Raw genomic sequence first — 21,102 nt, forward strand, 5'->3', positions numbered from 1 at the left:
AGTAGGTTTTATCTTGTTGAAAAGTTAACTGCCGTGTTCAGAATAGGTATTTCATTGTTTCTAAGTTAAGACTGTGCATGCTAATATATTTGTGTTTACTCATCTCTCCAGTAATATAAAGATTTCACGTATAGTTCGTTCTGTCCTTAAGCAGTTTGTTGTTTGAGCAGGACCAAATGTTATGTTTTTACAAAACTAGACTTCTGCAAACATGAAACACAATTCCTGTGATATTATTTCCTTTGTCTGCCACCCCATGTTTCCTTACAAAGGAGTGCTTCAGACTGTAGAGTAAAAGATGTGGTGATATTCACACCGATGGCTATTTATTCATGACATTTGCAAAATGCTGCCATGTTCAAAAATTTTAGTGGCTCAGAGGCCAAAAGACCTTTCTGTTTCTGGGGAGCATTGGTGGAGTCCAACTGAACTGTTAGCAATTCTTTGGATCTGCAAAGGAAATAAAGCAATCTTGTCACTGCTGTGAAATATTATTTCTGCTCTGCTTTCAGCCATCCTTTCTTTACAAATGGGAGTTCTATTCTGAATCTTCAGTAAGTACTAGAAGGTGGATTATTTTAAATCTATTTTGTTTGGTTTTAAATTACAGCAGCTGGGTACAGCTGAGATGAGAACAGAGAGATTGGACTGAACAAGACAGAAATGTTTATTGTACAGCAGTGATCAAGAACTGTCAGTATTTGCTTCGGTTATTATAATCTGTTAAGTAGTGTGTCCATTTTTATAAATGTAGGTGTTCTCTGCATTGCCGTATATAAAACAGCCAGTGCTTAGCAATAGCATTTATTCAAGCTTTCTGTAAAGAAAATACATGCATTGAGCTGGCGTTTGCAATTGCAGAATGTGACTTTGAAGAAAATCATCTTTGTGGCTTTGTGAACCGCTGGAACCCCAACGTGAATTGGTTTGTTGGAGGAGGAAACATTCGCAATTCCCAGTCTATCCTTCCCAAAGACCACACGCTTAATAACGAATTGGGTAAGCAACAAATGTATAACCAAAGTACAGGTGAAAACACACAGGTTGTGTGTCTCATATACTGCAAATTACTATGCATGTTCTTTTTTTTTTTTTTTTTTTTTTTTCTTGGAACTGAGTGCAGGAAGAATGATTGACAAAAGAGCAGAAATCTTAATCTTTGGTGTAGCGCTGTATGAAATACTGCAGCAGATGAGACATGGGGAACCCGGCTTGCTACAGTGCACTGTGCACCTCAGACAGCACTGGGTTTTTGTTAGTACAAGGAATTATGTCATTAAAAGTGAGGCTGATACTTTTTCCTTAACTCATGCCGCTGTGCCTTTATATTTTATTTCACAATTGTATGAGTTGAGTACAGAGTATCAGTCCGGCTCTGCATAACTCTGTTCAAATACTGGTAAGATTTTCATGGAAGTTGAACTCACCAAAACTTGAGCCATGGTACATATGGACCTTCTGCATATTAGAAAGGACTGTATGAAACTGCCCAAGCTGGCAGCTGGGAGAGATTTATTTTCCTGTAGCCACACTATTTATTTTTCACACAAACTCTTGCTGCTGACTGTTGAACGAGAAGATCTCAAGAATCTAAAATTCATATTAAAGCCGCCTTTTTGCAAGAAGTGTGGTACGGGGATACATCAACCATTTGTCAGGGGAATTTTCATTAAGATATGAAATGTGGTAACACTGCAGAAGAAAATGAAGCATCTCAGGCAAGTACCACTGCAGAGTCACCAGTCCCCTGACCATGGGCAAGCTGGATGAAACTCACAATCAAGGCAGCCCTTTCCCCATTATTCATACAAATAAAGTGAGAACTGAAATTTCCAGGGCTGGGAAGGGTATTAACTAATTAATAGGCCATTGTGGTGTAGATAACAAAAATGCAGAAACCTAATAGCACAGTTTGCTATGTCTGTACTGAAGCATCCTGTCAGTTTAGCTCTTTGTTTTCCTTTGTTTTCTGCCTGTGAAAACCTGTTTTTAAATTTACCAACCAGTATTGTTTGATGATGTGTTCCTAAGAGCATAGAAGGGAAAATCTGTAGATCTGAGGCATTTTTGTAAACATGCACGTGTCCTGCTTAAATCAAGGTATATTTCCCAAAACCACAGTCTGAGATTCTGTACACTGAGAATCTGTGTGCACACCATACTGGCTGTTTTTGGTAAGGGGATTTTACTCATCAGTATATATTTATGTCTAACAAACTCTCTGATAATGAATCTGTCTTAACAGTATTTTTTAAGGGTTTTGCAAAGAATATAAAACACTTATAATTTAGATCTTAGGTAGGCCAAGTATCTTTATACAGATGGTGAAATGTGCAGAATTACAATTTGTTTGAGAGTTCGTTACATTTAATGATCTGCTGAGTAGAACAAGTGAATCTTATTCATTTACTTAGTTAAGCTTAGTAGATTTTACACTGGATAAGACTAAATGCTATACCAAGCATTTGGAAGTCTTAGTATTTACTCGAACAACTTTGGGTTGTACAGAGGAAGAAACGAGAAGAAAAATCTCAGAATTACTTATATTTCTGGGAGCTAACCATTGTTGTCCTAGCATTACAGATATGTATCTAGTCCCTGCACCACCTCTTTATACTTCCTTTAATTGTTGTCCTTTCAAATGTGTCCTTATGCTAAGTTTTTTTATACTCTTAGGTCACTACATGTATGTAGACTCCGTTTACGTCAAACATTTTCAGGAGGTGGCTCAGCTGATTTCACCGAAGACTTCGGCTCCGATGTCTGGCTGCTTATCTTTTTATTACCAGCTTAAGCAGGAGAGCAGCATTGTTTTTACTCTTTACTTGAGAGATATGAGTGGCTCTTATGAAGAGATCTGGAAAACAGACAGTGCCTCGACTGGAGACTGGGCATTAGCTGAAGTTGACTTTAGTGCACTGTACCCAATGGAGGTAAAACATGCACTCCTGTACATCAGTTCTGTACATTAGTCCCGATTTCCATCCATTGATGGTCTGTTTTTGAGGGTACTTAGTATCATAACATTATGCATGCCTTGTACCACAGAACAAAACTTAACAAAAATAGATTCTAGATGTTTTCTCAGCTTTAGACAATCCTACAATTCAGTCTTTGTTTTCATGTGACAGAGTCCAAACTTGGGTCCTAATAGTACAGTTGCCTTTAGGTATGAAAGCTAGCTGTCTTTGGAAACATAACTAATGTCAGGAGTATCAGAAAAAAGTAAAATGGCCTTCCCTCATGTTTACTGGAAAACAAATACCTTCAAAGATTGGAGCAAACAGTGTATTATGTATGCACATTATAGGTATGCACATTATAGGTATGAATGTGTAGGAATGTCATTTTATCTCAGTGAAGTGAGTTACAAAGCCTTTAGCACCACATCAGAATTTGAAAGTATGTTTTACATATCCGGGGTTACAATCAAAGTGGAGTATGGGAAGTGCACAAATACTTCCAATTTGTGAACTTGGAAAGCAAAAAAAGTCAAATTTGTCTTTTGCATCTGTGTGCACTGTGAAGAATGTGAGAGGAATTCCCACACTGCGGCCTTTCTTTACAAGGGATAAATTAGTCAAACTGTCTTAATATGTCAGTGGGTGCGTAAGTTAAAACAAAATAAGATGACAGTTGAAGCCGTAATGATCACTCAGAAATCACTCAGGCCTTGGAGTTACTGTGACTAATTCTGTGAAAATATTATCTCTGTTCTTAACCACATTCATAAAACCACTTCGAATGTTGGAAGTTATCTATACAGGAATAAGCAGCAAACCATAGGATGGATGAAAGCACAGGGTGTTCAGTATCCCTGTGTCTAGTAGAATGCACAACTTCAATCCTTTCAATTAAAAAGGGGTATTGTTGGAAGCATGAGGGGGAGATGGGAATAATCAAGTTACAAAAACAAAATAATAATTTCCAGCAACCTGCAAAAAAAATGTGACTGAAGTAGAATGTGGTAGAGGTTTATAAAAACCACAAATGGCACAGAAAAGCTTGACTGTTCACTGTTAGTCACAATTTGTGTTGATGTTCCAGATTAATTATAAGATAGCAGTTTTAAAATAAACAAAAAGGAGGACCCCTTCATACATACCACAGCTAAATTGTAGAACTCAGTACCCCAGCATAGTAGGGAAACCATTATTTTGACCATTTCGAAAGCTGATTAAACAAATTTAAAGAAGAAACAATTAATTAGGAATGCAGTATAAGGGAATAACCAAAAACTTGTCATCATTTCTAATTCTTTCTATAGGTGACCTCTGCTGAAAACAAATACTGGGCAAACTGGGCCTCTTTTCTGCTTCAGAAATTTTTATGTAATCCAGTATAGTCTTTACTTCAGAGATAGTTCCATAGAAATAAGATCAAACCTTGCTTACACTGTTTTCAGTTGCTTCACAAGGAAAGTTCTGTTTTTTTCTTCTGGCTAGAGGAAATCTTTCTGGTTTCTTACACAGCTCTCCTAGTTTGGTTCCCATCTGTAGGCAAGACATCACAGACAGTGCTATCTCATTCTGGAAGTATTTGTCCTTATATCCTTGTTTTGTCCCTGGGGCTGTCTTGTGATTCGGGCCTTTTCTCAAACTTTTCCTGTAAGTCGGTGCTTTGATACTTGAGATAAATTTTAACACACTTCCTCAAGACTTATGGTCTGTCCTCCACTTACTTGAGGAAGTGAAGTCCCTTGGGAATGGCAGAATATCCGCAGTGTTTGATTTTCTGGTAAACAAAACAAGCGATAGCTTTTCTAGTTCTTAACTGATTTTTTAAAAGGAAAACTTCCAGCTGATTCCAAGACATGTTCTTTAGTGTCTGAGGGTGTTTAGAGATAAGTGAATGAAGTAACAACAATTCATGCAGAGTAATCTGTGCAGTTTGGTTTTAGCTCTTGATCAAGGTAGATACAGTAATAACTAGGCAGCTTTGGGATCATAGTCAATGTAGGATGAATACTGGCTTGCTATGGTATCGTTACATTAGTGTATGTTTAAAGCTGATGTTTCATAAAGCAGCGGAAGCGTCCTGTTCTCCTTTGATTTTCCCTGGACTTTGGATGGGCAAAGATCTGTTGCACAGGCCAGAATTGAATTTATATCATAAATTTAAGTAATGTAATTCAGTTTGTCCCCAGACCTGCAGTGCTGTCAGAGGTGCTTTAGAGTCTGTGAACATCTGAAACAAAGAGGTGTACCAAAAGTATTGTTGTGTAGGTACTGGATGAATAACAAATTATTATTATTTTCAGGTAGTATTTGAAGTTGCTTTCAATAGTGCAAAGGGGGGTTATGTTGCCCTCGATGACATTTCTTTCTCTCCGGTTTACTGCAGCAATCACACAGGTATGAATTCTTATTGCTGTCTACCATTCTTCTTCTCTCCCCTTCTTTGCTTCCTTGAACTGCCTGTGTCAGTACTTACAGTAACTGGTAGGGTTGTGCAGACACTGCTTTTGTATCTGGCTAATGCCTGTTGGGTTTCTCTTCCCCTACTGACAAGACAGCAGTGTAAGGCAGGTAAAGACAGTGCTGTTCTCTTGATGAGTTATTTGGGAACCAATCCTTAGTGCTTCCTCACCAGTGACATTACCTGCAGGTTCTGCAACTGCTGTGTTGGATTGAATGCTGAGGGATGTCCTGAGTTTTCCCCAGCTGTTACAGGATAAGAAGGCAAATGTCCTTGGCTTTTCACTTCTGCTGATGCAGGGAATATCTTCCTCCATCGACATTCCCTGAGGTGTTCTTCAGAGCCAAAGCAGGAGCTATGTCTTCCTGTCTTTGCTGTTCCAAGAGGTGTTGTTTCCCACAAGGAATGGCACATCTATCAGAATTTTATTAGATTTTCACAGCAGCAGAAGTCAGCTAAGTCCACACGACCTCTGCAGTATGGGCATGTGGGACCAAAGACTTTGTCATTTGTGAGTGTAGTCTCTTAACTCACTTTGTTCTTGTTTTTCACTGCTACTGCTAAGCAGTTGCCAGAACTAAATTAGTGGTTTTCCCCTGAGCTCACCCATTCGTTTTCGTCACAAGCATGGATTTTTGGCTAGTGACTGTGGAAAAAGAGATTTTTGTGCTTTTTTATCACTTGGAGTCTGTTCTAGCTTTACCTGCACTGTATAAATACCAGTAGGAGGCATGTTACAATATATTATGGAGTTATATATTATTATATATTATATGTTATAAATCCTCCACTCTTGGCACAGTAAGCCCAGCTGTTTCATTATCTACTCAGTGCCTCTTCTATTTTTGTTTTGTTTTGCCATAAAAATCCTGACTTAGGTTTGCAGCATGCTATGGATTGGAGCTGTGTGCTCGTCTGTGTTTTCCATTTTAAAAATAGCTAATGTGCAGTGAGCCATGGAATATTACATAGTATTTTCTGCTGAACCGTGATTTTGTTGTGGTATAATAGCCCAAATGTAGATCCACTCTAACAGATGAAATTGATGGGCTCGGCCAAGAGCTTTGCTTACTAGCTCTGATTTGTATGTGTTTTTAGTTTGTGGGTTGCTTTTTGTTTTTCCTACTTGAGAAATGGATGTCTGTCATTAGTGTGATTGTTTGCTGAAGTACATTTTGGTGCTGGACAATCCTGCAAACTTACTTCCTGTTTCAAATTACTGTAAGTGGTGATGTTAAAAAACAAGAAATCTTCATTCTCCTTGTACTAAACCACAGGGGTGTGTGTATATTACAGCATTAATTTTATTTATTTATTTATTTAATTTTCCTGAAGTTTTAGTCAGTGAGGGTCTCAATGGTAGTCTAAGGGAGGGAAAGATACTAGTGTAGTATACCTGCTCAATAAAGGCCGAATCTAAAGATGAGTGCTCATGCTTCATGAGCCGCATAGTATTCCCATTGTACACTTTCTCTGGTGATGAATGCAGGGGCAGTGTTGCTACCTATTTCTCTGTAGGCAGAGAAAGACACCTAGACCCCACCACTGCCTAGGAGTCCTGCTTAGCTTCCTTGCAGAGGGGCCGTGTTTGCGGCTATAGAGTGGTGCTAAAATGGGAGAGGTCAATAGCCATGAGGTGATACACAACCCAAAAGCTATTTGACTTATGTACTCAAAGCATGTACGTGCACACATATTATGCATTACTACAAAATGGTTTTGAGAGAGGTGTTGATCAAGAAAATTCTGAATGTTTGTGTTGGAAAGTTATCCCCTTGGGAGCCAGAATGAAAATCTGATAGCTATGCACGTGTGCACATGCTCACAATCATTCTGTCCAAATATCTTTTGAATAAAGGAGCAGGATGAAAACAGATATTTGAATGTCTTTGTGCATTATGTCCTGAAGAAGAAATCTTTTTATGTCTGCAATGTATTTATATTCTATAGGGACTGTCAGGGAGATTCTTCTTTATTTCCTCCAGAAAAATATAAATAAGTAGAGTCCACCTGTGAAAGAAAATAGGTACCTTGAGGTTGGTGTGACTTTTTGTCATATGCATGTGACACCTTTAGGTATTCTTGTCTTCTGTGTTGCAGAGAAAGATGAAACAGAGTATACTAGGGCATACTTGTGCTTTGAGTACTTAGGCTTGTTGTACCATGCTCTTCTTAAGAGAACATATGCATTTGCCTTTTAGGAATTCTCTTCAATCCTGCTGACGCAGGCTGCAATTTTGAGGAAGACCTGTGTAATTTTTACCAGGATCACAAAGATGTCCCAGGATGGAGCAGAGTGAAAGTGAAGCGCAATGTGTATAGAGCAGGAGATCACACTACTGGGTTTGGTAAATCTGATCTCCTTTTCACTAGAAGAGTCAAACTGGATGTGAAAGTTAATGCACTGTTTAAATTTTCACATTCCAATAACATCACTGGCACACTGGTTAGCTTGCCTTGCTGTAATTGCTTGCCACTGCAGTCTGTCTGGGACTCTGGTGGTGCCTGACCCTGCATGCAAAGAGGCAAAGTCACTGGTCAAAAGGCCATGCAGGCTATAAGTGAAGGTAACGTCACTGAGCTGCCCTGATCTGCAGTCGATACGAGTCCAAAAAAACACGCAGACAAGTATGATAGTAGCATAATAGCATAATTTTAACATACAGGAGGGCTGGGCTCTCAGCTCTTCCAGGCATAGGACAGCTGGCATCTTTAAGGGAAAAATGTGAAATTTTATGCAGTGAAATCACATAGTGAAAAGCTGCCAGTAAGTTCTGAAAATGTCTTCTGCACTTGATGTAGTGCTTTTCATACATCCCCTTATATAGGGTGTTTGTGGTTATTATCTGTAGGATGATCTGTAGGATGTAGTGCCTGTTTCATGCACTGTGTCCCATCCTTTATTCTTTGTTCTCAGAGCAGAATCTTTGAAATAGCTGGCCTCCCAGCAAGAGAATATTTCCACGTATATTTGAAGAGTGCTTATTTCTAGTAACTTCCTCACGTACCAGTTTAGTTTGAAATAGCAAGTATGTTTTTAGAAAAAAAGCTTATTTCCTTTCACTGTCTTCTTCCTGCCAGTAGAAACTTTCTACCACTAAAGTCTGTTGCAATAACTGAAACTGCTTTAACAGCAAACAAGCTATGCTAATGGTTTATTAGAAATACTCACTAGTTGCACTGTCTTGCAGGTTATTACTTGCTGGCAAACACAAAGTTTACATCACAGCCTGGGTACATTGGACGTCTGTATGGCCCAACCCTGCCAGGAAACTTGCAGTTTTGCCTGCGTTTTTATTACGCTTTGTATGGCTTTTTCAAAATGAGCGGCACCCTTACTGTTTATATCTTTGAGGAGAATCATGTGGTTCAAGAGAAAATCTGGTCTGTCTTGGACTCTCCAAGGGGTGTTTGGACTCAAGCTGAAATCTCCTTCAAAAAACCGATGCCTTGCAAGGTAAGAGCCAGCTGTTCGTATTTGCTTTGTTGTAGATGGAGGTTTTCCTTGCCTTTTCCTTTCTGAGAACTCTTTTATTCAAGGAGTAAACATGAGTGAGCCGCCCCTGCAACATGAAATAAAGCTCCCTAGGCTGTGTGGTGGAGGAGTGTTCTTCTTTGCAGACTCACTTCCACTAGCACCAGTGGAGGGGCCCTGTAGCAGGAGCAGAGCAGCACACTTTGTGTCCTGAAGGGCAGTCATAGTATTCATGGAGGAACTGGGGTGACAACTGATGGTATCTTGGTTTCTAAGTGTGCTTTATGTTCATGCATTTTTGTTTTACTTGTTTTGTATGTCATTCCAATTGTCCTACTGAATTACAGACTGTAATTAAAAAATTCAGTGCTAGTTGAAGTTCTGGTCAGGATGCAAAGTGGATCCTACTTTCATCAGCATCCTACTTTTCTACACAGGTCAGTGTAACTTAGAGCAGTAGACATTAAGTATTTGCAGTATCTGGTTGGGGAGGCCAAGTCCAGTGCGTTTGTAAGGAAATTTACACTGAAAATTTAATTATAATTGCTATTATAGTTCAATAATAACTGTTGGGTAGTTTTCTCCAGCTGTCTATTAAATTAAAAATAAATGTTTTTTTCATTTTTTTTTTATGTTTACACATAAAATGTAACAGAATTCCTAATGCCCTTTCTACCCCTATTGAAAGAAACAATTTCAGAATACTGTTACTGCCCAAAAACTTAGTGACAGAAAGGTCATTTCTAGTGTCATCCCAAAGTATTCACAGAAAAGTGTATTTCTCTCTCCCTCTTTTTTCTTGAAAACAAAAAGTAAAAACATAAGAAAATACTGGTTACAAGGGCAAGTGTATAACATGCTTTTGCTATCTTCTGTTTCTGGCTTATTTTAATTGCTTCTAAAAAGCTTCAGTAGCTTGAATGGCATAACACAACGTACGAGTAGTGATGACAGCTGAACATGGTTGTTAACACGTGGTTTATAGCCTTGGAGGTGGCAGGTTATTTTAGCGTATGACATTTACAGGGAAAATCTCTTCCAATGTGGATTTATGAAGAACTGTTTTTATGTTTTCCTAGAAATGAAAGTATCTAAAATACTGGAGAAATAAGAAACTTGCTTGCAATGGAAAGCTTTTAAACTTTTCTTTGAATTGCTGCTTCAATGTCTGTACCTACTAGTCTGCCTATAGGCAGTAATAGATGTGGAGAGCAGTACAGGAGAGAAAAATGAAGTCAAAGGAATATCCGCTCTGTTTCTGAGACCAAAGGCTTGCAGAAGAGAAGAAACACCACACTCTGCAGCAGCGGAGTTCTTTGGCCTCCAGCAATTCTCAAAAACCTGCAGAAGTTCTTCAGATCTTGTGACGAGAAAGCCTTCTTTACCACAGAAACAAGCTGCAAAATGTTTCTGTTAAGGTTTCGTTCTTTAGATATGACAAATGGTGAGATCTATGGAGCTTTAGAAAACTCTAGTTTTCAGCATTTCATAATTTGGATACCTCTTAGTAAAATAACTGCGTATTTCAAGGGTTGAAGCCTTAGCTTAGTCTGAAGCCTGTTATCTTGCTGGGGAAGATCCTGGAACAGATCCTTCTGATGTATCTGAAATATGCTTAACATATGAAACAGGGTGGTGACATGGGACAATTAGTATGGCTTCACCAAGGGCAAGTGCTGCCTGACCAACTTTTTGGCTTTTTATGGTAACATAACTGCATCAGTGAACAAGGGAAGAGCCACTATGTCATCCATTTGGTCTTTTGTAAGGCCTTTGACACAGTCCCCCATAAAATACTCTTCTGCAAATTGGAAAGATATGAAGATATGGATTTGGTGGGTGGTTTGTTTGATGGACAAGGAACGGGATGCGTAATTGTACCCAGGGAGTAGTGGTCAATGGCTCAGTGTCTGGATGGAGATCAGTAACAAGAGGTATCTATCTCTCAGGGGTCAGTACTGAGACTAATATATTTTAATATTTTCATCAGTGACGTTGACAGTGGAATCAAGTGCATCCTCATCAGGTTTGCAGATGATACCAAGCTGTGTGGTACAGTCGACATGCCTGATGGATAGGGTGCCATTCAGACAGACCTAGGCAGGTCTTGGTGAGCCTCCTGAGATTCAGCAAAACCACATGCAAGGTCTTGCAACACCCACTATTAGAACAAGATGGGGAGCAAAAGCACAGCCCTGCCAAAAAGAACTTGGAGGTACTGGTGGATGGTAAATAGATGAGAATCAGCAGTTTGCCCTCATGCGTGTATGATGAGGACCTAAAGAATCAGCTGACGAGGAATAATCACTTGCCATCCTCATCGTAGGCCTATGGCAGAGATGCATCAGAGCACATTTTGCTTGGCTACAACGAGTAGTGGGAACCAGCAACTCATGGATTATACTTCTGGCTCTGGAGATTGAAATGTCACACATGAAACCCATATCTGCTCAGTGAACTTAACATCTCTTGTCCTGTTTCCTCTAGCCTTCATTCAGGTCTTTTGGTATCTCATGGATAAACCTTTGTGTTTTCAGTCCTGTCTGGGAGGCAGTAACCTCCACTCACATTCTCCATCTTGTCTGGCCTTTCAGCCTGTTCCCTTTCTGAGCTTCAGATCCTGTCATCCATGTCCCAATCTCTTTGCCATACCTGTCCAAGTTCTTATAAATTTTAGGTTTATTTATTAATTTAAAGTAATGAATTGAAAGAAAACAGAATTCTGGCACAGAAACCAAACCCTTACACTTTTCATCCTCCTGCTCCAATGTCTAGTAGTGCCCAAGCCAAAGAATTTTTGAAATAGGGGCAAAATAATGCCTTTTTTCCTAGTCTTATTCTTGGAAATGATGGAAGTGTTTTGGCTTGAATCTTACAAAACAAGCCTGAAGCAAGCACCCAGAATGGAAAATCTGAGCTGAAATCATTGCATCTTGGGATTGTTAATAACAAGGGAAAAATCTTTCAGTGGGGCGAGGTGGGATTAAAATAAAATGGAGCTACCACCTTTTCTCTGGGAGATGTAATGGTTGATGTGAATATCACTTTGTTTTCTGCAGTGCATCAAGTCTAGACTTATGAAGGTGTAGGCACACACAGTAGTTTAGCTGGTCAAGTGCTTGGTTACTGGATGCAACTCGTAGATTGGCTCAGTGACTGTGGAAACAGTAAACAGTCTCCTGGCTGCTCCTTAATGGCTAGCAAGGTCAGTGAGGTAGCCGTTATGATGCTTTGTCCAAAAAGTCCTGATGCTTGTAAACCCAGAAAATACTTGAACGTGTATGTCCTTCATCTTTCTTCCCAATATAAATATTGCACCCAAAACTTTGGAAACAAAGCTTTAAAATCAGTCTGATGTACTTTAATTATGTGGGTGGTTTTTTTGTTTTGTTTTGTTTTGTTGGCTTTTTTTTTTTCTTTTTCTTTTTCTTTTTCTTTTTTTTTTTTTTTCTATCAGACCAGTAAAACATCTCAGATTTTCATCCTTTGGTTTGTGTAATGTTTTTATGCAAGTTCTTTTGGAATTAGCTAACTGCAGTCTGGCACGGAGTATTGGCTTGGGTTCTGTGAGCAGGAAGCTTGATGCTGGCCAACAGACTTGTATTACGCTTTCAAAATACCGCGTTGAAAAAGTTAGGTGGGTATGATCCAACTGAGCAAGTAATAAGTGTTTGTACATACATTACAGATATGCATGCATATATATGAACATACTGCAAAGACACATGTTGTATAAAACTAGTGAGAAGACATTTAAAATCCCAATTCGTTTGTATCTGAGATGCTCTGTGTTTGAGTTAGTTTACACACCCACGATCCATTGCATAAAAAGTGTTTTTGTACTCTGTAATACCCAGAAAATGAATGGGAGACAGAAGATCTTCCTAGCAGTTGTTAAATGAAACTTGCCATACCGTGTCATATAAATATCATTAAGGCAGCATAAAAATCTGACTCTGAAATTTGTAGATTCTTTTGATCTGATTAAATGAACTGAAACTGATCTTCCAGGTTCATACATGGCAAGGAAAAGTCAGTGCTAACTGAAAGACAAATTCATGTGAGCCATGCACAGCATGGAGGTATTTGCACGCACCATGGAACATGAATTTTAATCCTGTATGTGTGTGTCACCTTGTATGTGAGTTCACCTGTTCATTTTCACCCATCATCTGTAACCAGTTTTAATTGCAGTTGTGAAAACATGAATTGTATGAATGAATGCTGCACTTCAATAGTTATTCGCTTTAAAACAAATGAATGGAAGAGGACTTTTAGGGAATCATTAGGCATTGAAATCCTTTGCCACAGGATGCCTTGAAAGCCAAGTACACTTTTCAAACAACTTGGGCAAATTCATGGAAAACAGACCTTGCAGAGACAACAGTGGTACCAGTGTGACCTCCAATTCAGCAAATGCTTTAGACATCTAGGAGCTGAACAGATTATAGCAAGGTACAGATGTCTTTATGGTGGATTTATTGCTTGTACTGTTTTCCCTAAACAACCATTATCACCCCACTTTCCGCCTTCTTCTGCCATGATAAGAGGCTCTTTGCACCTCTGTTCTCTGTTTTTACCTGTGGCAATGCTGATGAAATGAGTAGCAATTTTAATCTGTAGTGATGAAATTAATTAATTCCTAGATTTCTCTTTGCTGCTAATAAATTTGTGTCATCTGTTTCTCCATCAAAATCATAGGTAAATGACTAATGCAGGATGCCATAGACTCCTAGATTGCTGTGGCTAGCTCATCAGTATGAAGGACATAGGTTTTCAGTTATGTATAAGATAGAAGAGGGCTGATATCTTAGTCTTCACTTCCTCCTCTGCAAATCTCTCACTTGTGCCAAATAAAGGTGTTTTTTTCAAGTGCTGTTCTAGCACAACTCTTGATCAGTTCTTCCATGATGAAATAGGCAGTTTAAAGAGATTGGAATTGACTGCATTTTGTATTTTGCTCTGCCTGTTGTGCCTTCTCTCTTGCCTAAAACAAGATACTTCTTAAAGAGCAGTCTCTAGAAGGGCCTTTTTAAGCTGACATTAAGGTCTGTAAAGTGCTTACAAAATATGTACCCACTGTCTGTAGTGTTTGATATATAGTAATGGAAATGACTAAAACTTACTCAGTTTAGAAAGTATTAGAAAGTATTTCACAGGAGCTAAGCAAGGAGATCTGTTGGAATAGATACTAACATCCTTTGCTGTCTGCAATACGTAACTGACATAAGCCCTTTTTTTGCTCAGTGTTTGTTCTGGGTAACTAGTATTAATATCACCATGCCAGATTCTTCTAAAGGTGAGAACCTTTCTTTCCGTCTTAGAAAAGAAGAGCCAGGGAACCAGTTTTGTTGGAAAGAGGGTAGAGCCATAATAGGAGATGACTGGAGATCGACGAGAGGCCTGGGGATTCACAGGGGACATCATTGTCCCACATACACTGTTTGCAGGGTTAGGGTTAGTCTAGTCTCTACTAGACATGAAACAGGTGTAGCATTAACACTCCTTGGCCTTAGCCTATTCTGTCAGGTGTATGTGGCTCTTTATTCCTGCAAACCATTTGCGTTTGGATAGAAAAGGCTTTAAAACATGTTAGTTCAAATGTCAAGCTTGTTGCCAATGTTATTCCATTACGTATGTAGATATTTTCATGATCTATTATTTTTCCCACTGGAGAAATGATAGATATTAATATTATTTACATGGCAAGAAACTGAACTTGCATGGCAACCGCTGTTTTAAATCAGTTCATTTAAAACACAGGAGGTTGCAGACATTCTTACTCTGGCTTAGTAGCATATTTCTGCTACTGATAAATTAGGCTGTGTCTGTTTAAGCCAAATAGAAACAAGCCATTTAAAATCTAGTTTAGTCAGACTAGTTAAAAATAATTTGGGTTACACTGATAACATTTGTATGGAACAGCCCTGGGGAAATCAGCACGATGCACTGATTCCATCTGCCAGGACTGGTTGTGTGCTTGTATAGCTGTGCAGTTCTATAAATGACTGAAGAGTTAGACTCACTGTTTTGTGAAAACATCTTGACTGCTTCTTTGTGTCATGTCACACTTTTGTTTTGGATGCTCAGATCGTTCTTGGATTCCATAATGCAGGGTTTTGTGTCACTCCGAGGAAGCTACAACAGTTGCTCCTCACAAAAACCGACTCAGTCAACCAAAACATCATTATAATTGCTTATCTCCTGGATTTTGAGTGAATCTAAATAAGTGTCCAACTGACAGAATGAGTTTTGTATCTATATGGATAAACAGTATGTAGTTTAAGCATAGGAATGTTCAGCAGGATAAAGTTGGGTAAATTAATTTCCTGCAGAGGCTCGGGTTGTTTTTCAGACACTGGATTTGTCTGTTGTCCCAGCTTATCTTTTTAAAAATATATATATTTCAGCTGGCCTGGTTTTATGGTTGAGCAACAGCTATACTATCTTGGGATAAAAAGAAGGGATCTGGGAGCATCATTTATCCTTTTGTCTTTTTCTCGGGCCAGCTCCCTACAACCCTCTTTTTATACATTTCCCACTTTTCTCTTTTGTACTTTTTTTTTTTTATTTATTTTTTTTATGCTCTACTCTTTCCTATTCTCTTCCGAAAGAAGGTTCATTTCACATGCATGCATTCAGCTTGCATCAACTTGTGGAGATGCAAGTGAGGACTGAGAATCCTTTCCGCCTAACTCTGTGTCTGAGGCACGACCTAACAACGTGGCATAAAAGAAGTGAAAACTTGCTGATGTTCTCATTTGGTGTTACTCCTTACTCATATAGTCCAGGATAAATTGTAAGAATTGATCACCGATACTTTTGATTGTGCGTGCCAGGAATGTTGATTAAGTGCTGCAAAATAAATAGACCAGCCTCCAGAAATCAAGGAAATCATTTGGAAGGAAACTTCCCAATAGCCTGGCTGTGTCTTCTTTCTAGAACAAGAGAATGACATCAGAAGAAAACGTGTTTTATTTTCTCAGTAACACAGGCAACAACTGCCTGCATTTGATAATGTTTTTAATTTAGCCTCCAAGATAGCATGCAAGTCCAGAAAGATTTGTTACATCATGAAACAGCTAGTACATTGTTCAGTTGTCATTTTTTTCATGAAAAGAAGCATGAGTGGAGCACAAAGATCCCCTTATTCTCTTCTCCAAGGTATGCGATAACTTCATGAAAGATTATTTTTGGAAGAACTGACCTAGGAAATATTCAAGTGTAAAATGAGCAAATGTAAAGGACCATAAGACGTTAGCGCGATCAGATTCAGAAACACGACATGGGGTGAAAGTGAGTGGCTGAGTGAAATCTGAATTGATAAAATTTTGGGGTGTAAAGCCTACGTGCACCGAAACAGACATTTAAGAAAGAAAGAAAAATTGAAAAACAAATCAGCACACAAAAAGACATTTAGGACAAAAATAGATCTGATCTGTGAAGAAAAATATTTTCTTCATCATTGCTTAAAACTAAATTGAGAACATAACAGCAAAATCAGCGAAGTGCACAATGAGCAACATTAGTACACAACGCTGTTGCTCATACTGGAAACGCTGCATGCCCAAGCACTCATTCCTCCTTGCCACCCCTGCGCAATTATGGAGTCTTCTCATGGCAGCGTGTCACCCAGGACCACAAAAAGAAAGCAGAAACTAGTAATGCTAACGGTGTGGATGACAAAACCAAGCAAGTTCACACCTATCACTGAAGCAAACTGATGCCTTGTGCAAAGGATACACATTCAGTGGCCTTTGACAGAGCAAGTTATTGTTGTGATGCCTTACAAATGGAGCTCTTTTTGCAGGATCTAATGAGTAATTACTTACCTAGTATGGAACAAATTATCGCAATTTAAGAATAAAGAACTTGATCCTGCTCCCAGTGATGTCAATAGGAAAACATCAGTTAGAACATGATTCCACAGTGCGGAAATGTTGTTTCACAAATGAGGACTGACCTCACCCTTTCATGTGTGGTTTTCTGAAGATCCTCGGGTTTAGGACTTCAATATGTCTTTCGCTTAATACAGTGTTCACCAGAATGCATTTATTAACAGTCTGTTGAATGACGTCCACTCGACATAAATAATTACTGTATTCTTTATCCACAAGATGCTACCATGTTATTTTTAACAAATTATGCCTGTTTCTTGAGAGTGACCTTACAAATTAGGAGATGATCTTTGCCATATTCAACCTTAAGACGGGGAGATCAGATCTGCAGATAAGCACATGGGATCACTCCTAGGCCATTACACAGAGCAGCTGTGCATGCTGTGCCGGCGCAGTCCACAAGTCCATACTTGTAACAGTTTGTAGGATAGATAATCCTCATTACTGGCATTGGTAGCATTGGATGTAAAATGGTTTTAAAGATTGCTCTGTGCAGGGCAGCATAGCTCACACACTCTTGAACAGCTGTTTCATAAGTAGATAGGTAAATAAATATGGCTAAGCAAAGCAGTCTATAAAAATCTTGTGTAATGACTATACTGAAGGTGTTTACCAACCTTGCTAATAGAGGCTATATCTGGTAATGCATCAAGTACAGTCTTTTTCCATCAGCATGAAACTGTCAGTCATCATTCAACCTCAGGTAAGGTTGCTGAGATGTTTACAATTGTTCCAGAGTGTTAAGATACTGGAGCGGACATTCATCTGTCGCCAGTCACTAGCACAGACCTCATCACAAAGGAATTGGTCTGAAAAGCTCCACCCAAATTATGGTCATAACCTCAATGGCCAGACAGATGGTTTGCAGTATTTAGGCAAAGAAATCTGCTAGCAGTATTTTCACAAAATAAACCTTATTGTGTCTTGTGTAATTTGAACAGCTCTATGTTACCCCTGGGAGAAAAGCAGCTGGGAATCTTACAGTTTTGGTGGTTTCTCTGCATTTTACTTTGCCATCCTGTGAGTGACTTGTATTTTCCATGGCAGAATTAATGTGTAGTCAAATATAACATCTTGGATACCATTCTTAATCTTCACAAAACCCAGATAAACACTGTGAGTGATGCTCAGCTTTTTCAGTCTTCTGCTTTATGATAATGTGGCCTTGTTTCATTGCTGAAGAATCCCGTTTTGTGCAGTAGTTTCACCTCATTTCCTGGTGTTCTTTGCTTGCAGTTTGCCTGGGCCATCCCAGTTGGCCATCACTCTGCATTACTCTTTGAAATTTGTCTTTCCCTGGGTAACACCTCCTGGTTATAAGGACAGGATGGTTGAGGACCTTGAGCTGTTAATGCTGTTATGTTGGAGACATAACAATAAAAAAAACAAACAACTTTAGTGAGTCATCCTTTGACATGCTTTAAAAAATACTCACTTTCCTAGTAAGATGTCAACCATACACAGAATTATGTCATTTGACTATAAAAATGGGAAACCACTTTATATTTAATGTAAACATCTAAAATCCACTGGATTTTACGTGTCGGTCATCTAGGCGCTACTAGTAAGTGCCAAGTCAAAGTTAATTCATCATTTCTGTAATGTCAATATTAAATCATTAGAGAATTTTTGGAAGAAAAAAAAAAAGCTAAATTTTCAGACTTTAAGCAGTGCCAGCTTTTGTTGGAGATACAGGAAATTTTTGTTCATTATTGCAGGTTGTCTTTGTGAGTTGGTGTAAGAGCTTCTGGGACTGTGGACTTGTGGCACTGGATGATATCTCATTGAGCCTGGGAAGCTGCCAGGCTGCTGGTAAGACCATGTATATTTGTTGTCCTACAGCTGTTACTTTATCCCCTTTTTAATAAGAACATTATCTCATGCCATCATTTTCCAAGCCTTTCCTACAGCTGGCTTCATTTCACTGTTTTTTGTTGTTGTTTGTTTTTCAGTAGGAATTGCATGAATCCAGTTTTTGGTGTATCAGAGAGAGGACCAGATTTTGTTACCTCCTAATTAACTTTACTGCCTCCAGTGCAGCTGTATACAAGGGTTCACACCTTCAAGAGCATACCACTTTATAAAAAGCAGTCAGACTGACAGGAAAGCAGTCTTTAGTTGCATTAGGAGACCAGAAATGCACACAAAAGTGCACATTTCAAAACACAACACTGTTCCTTTTGCCCAGAATTACAGTTGTGTGAGGCCAAGATTCAGTCCCTTATCTGAGCTGAAGCTCTGTAATGAGCACAGATAAGAGGAGTCCAACTCTCCACCCGCAGTGGGAGGAATTCATTGCTTCTGAGCAAGTCTTTACCCTTTGACATACACAGGGTAACCCCTCTGAACTCACTCACACTCCCTCTTCTGGGGCTTTTTGAGGTTTGATAATGCAGTGATTGTATTCTAATTTGGAAGCAGTTCTGATGGAACAGGCACAGTTCCATTCACAGCCGTGCCTTTGAAATGGTGATAAGACAGACTGACCATGCCACTTGTACTGCCATGGAGTAATACCTACTTTATGACCTGTTCTGATTGGATTCACGCATCCAAATAGAGAGTGCCATCAGTGGGGAAGGACAAGTCACACGCACAAAACTACATAACTTTTTTCTAAAGTATATCCAACAGTTGCCTATTTTGTGTCTCTGTAGTCCCTAAGGAAGTTGTAAATGAACTGAAGGTGCAGAACTGATATTTAGATGCATAGTTATGCTGGCACTTGTCACTGGTGGCAACAAAAAACTACAAAACCCACCCTTAGCATGTGAGGTGTGAACGCTCCCTCCTCTCCAAGAGGGAAGGCAGCTCACAGTGCCTGCTCCTGAAGCACAAATTCAAGTTGTAGCAGAACAGCTGGCAGAAACTTCTTTATTATCATACTGGCAAGCACTGGAATTCTTGGCATACTTTATTCTACATCGTCTAATGGGGCTGTAACCCTGAAAATACTCTCGTAATTGCAGCTCTGCTGTCTGTTGCGTGTGATGGTGGAATTGGATGCCAGGACAATACAGCAGGGCTCAGTGTGGCGGTTGATTTCAGGTCACAGAAAGCTCTTTCTGTGGCAAGATCTGTTAATGCATGTGACATGTACTGGAGCTCATTAAACTGCCTTCAGTGCCACATGAGAGAAGGAAATGAGGCCGGTAGAGCCCTTTTGGAGGAAGAGCTACAGTAAACTGTATGAGGTGTTTTAAAGGATGTTAGTAGATGTTAGTGAGCCATGCTGAGGCACGGATTTCCCCAGAGCTGTGAAGAAAATGAAATTAAATCCTGTCTTTCAGTTTGGAACTGGCTTTGTAGGCTTGTGACTAATCTGTTGCTAGGTAAACAAAAGTGATCTCAGCAGAAGCAATGCATTGTTTGTATCATCTCTCCATACATCTGTCTAATATATTTGCAGTTTTAAACAATAACATCTCGTTATAGATCTCTTGCCACCCTCTCCTGGTGAGTGTACTTTTGAAAAAGATGAGTGTGTGTTTACCCAGAAGAAGAAAGGTCGTGGGAGTTGGCAAAGGAGGCGGGGTCCAACTCCCACCTCTTACACTGGACCAAAGGGGGACCACACTACCGGGGTAGGTGAGTTAAGCTTCACATTGAACTTTCTGAACAGAGATTAAGAATTAATGAAAATACTCTGAGATTAGAACACAGGAAGTTTTTACTTCTTTATTCACAAAAGTTATTGATCAAATGGAGTAAACAGGTTTTGTTAGGACCCTCCAGTGTTTTTTGAGAATGTGATGTTTAATCTGCATGCCAAGCGGAGAATTCAGTCTTCATTTCCCAAAGTAGCCCTTTCCTTTGGAAGAAAAATGCACAGGGTGGCTTTCCTGACCCTTCAGAAGAGCCATCTTCCAACCTTAAGCTTATGTGAATATTCCCTAAAGCAAAAATGAAAACAAGTAGGTAAAACTCAGCTCTTCTTCATGAGCACCTTCCTAGTTGAACTGAGAAGAAAACATGGGTAGTACAGGAGCCGCCCCACAGGCCCTTTATCTTAAAAATCTGTTCTGTCACCCCACTTCACTCTTTGTACTGTGCCCTTTTACTTTTTGAAGGACTTAAGTGAATGAGGCCCCCATCAGTATGAGTGAGCTCACAGGAAACTGCATCCAAGTTTCCCCCCAGCTGTCATACCCAGTGACCTTTGCTAAATACGAATTACATTACTGTGCTAGGCGTTTGTGTTCCTGCAGAAGAAGACCTCAGCAATGCTTTTACTGGCTCTGGTGTAAGATGAAGCTGCCTAATGGCTTGTGAACTTCAGATGCTTATGTGTGTTTCAGAAGATTCAGGGTG

General features: G+C 39.4%; 1 protein-coding gene across 1 annotated transcript in view; it reads left to right on the forward strand.

Moving 5' to 3' along the window:
* MAMDC2 (MAM domain containing 2) overlaps positions 1-21,102 on the forward strand; it is a 64,567-nt gene that overhangs the window by 38,872 nt on the left and 4,593 nt on the right. Inside the window, exons 5-11 of the mRNA XM_072359524.1 lie at positions 862-999; positions 2,677-2,933; positions 5,261-5,354; positions 7,620-7,766; positions 8,610-8,875; positions 18,510-18,603; positions 20,227-20,379. Of these exons, the coding sequence (XP_072215625.1) occupies positions 862-999; positions 2,677-2,933; positions 5,261-5,354; positions 7,620-7,766; positions 8,610-8,875; positions 18,510-18,603; positions 20,227-20,379 (1,149 nt within the window). The remainder of the gene's footprint in view (positions 1-861; positions 1,000-2,676; positions 2,934-5,260; positions 5,355-7,619; positions 7,767-8,609; positions 8,876-18,509; positions 18,604-20,226; positions 20,380-21,102) is intronic.

Source organism: Excalfactoria chinensis, chromosome Z (genome assembly GCF_039878825.1).
Source record: "Excalfactoria chinensis isolate bCotChi1 chromosome Z, bCotChi1.hap2, whole genome shotgun sequence".
Classification (NCBI taxonomy): Eukaryota; Metazoa; Chordata; class Aves; order Galliformes; family Phasianidae; genus Excalfactoria; species Excalfactoria chinensis.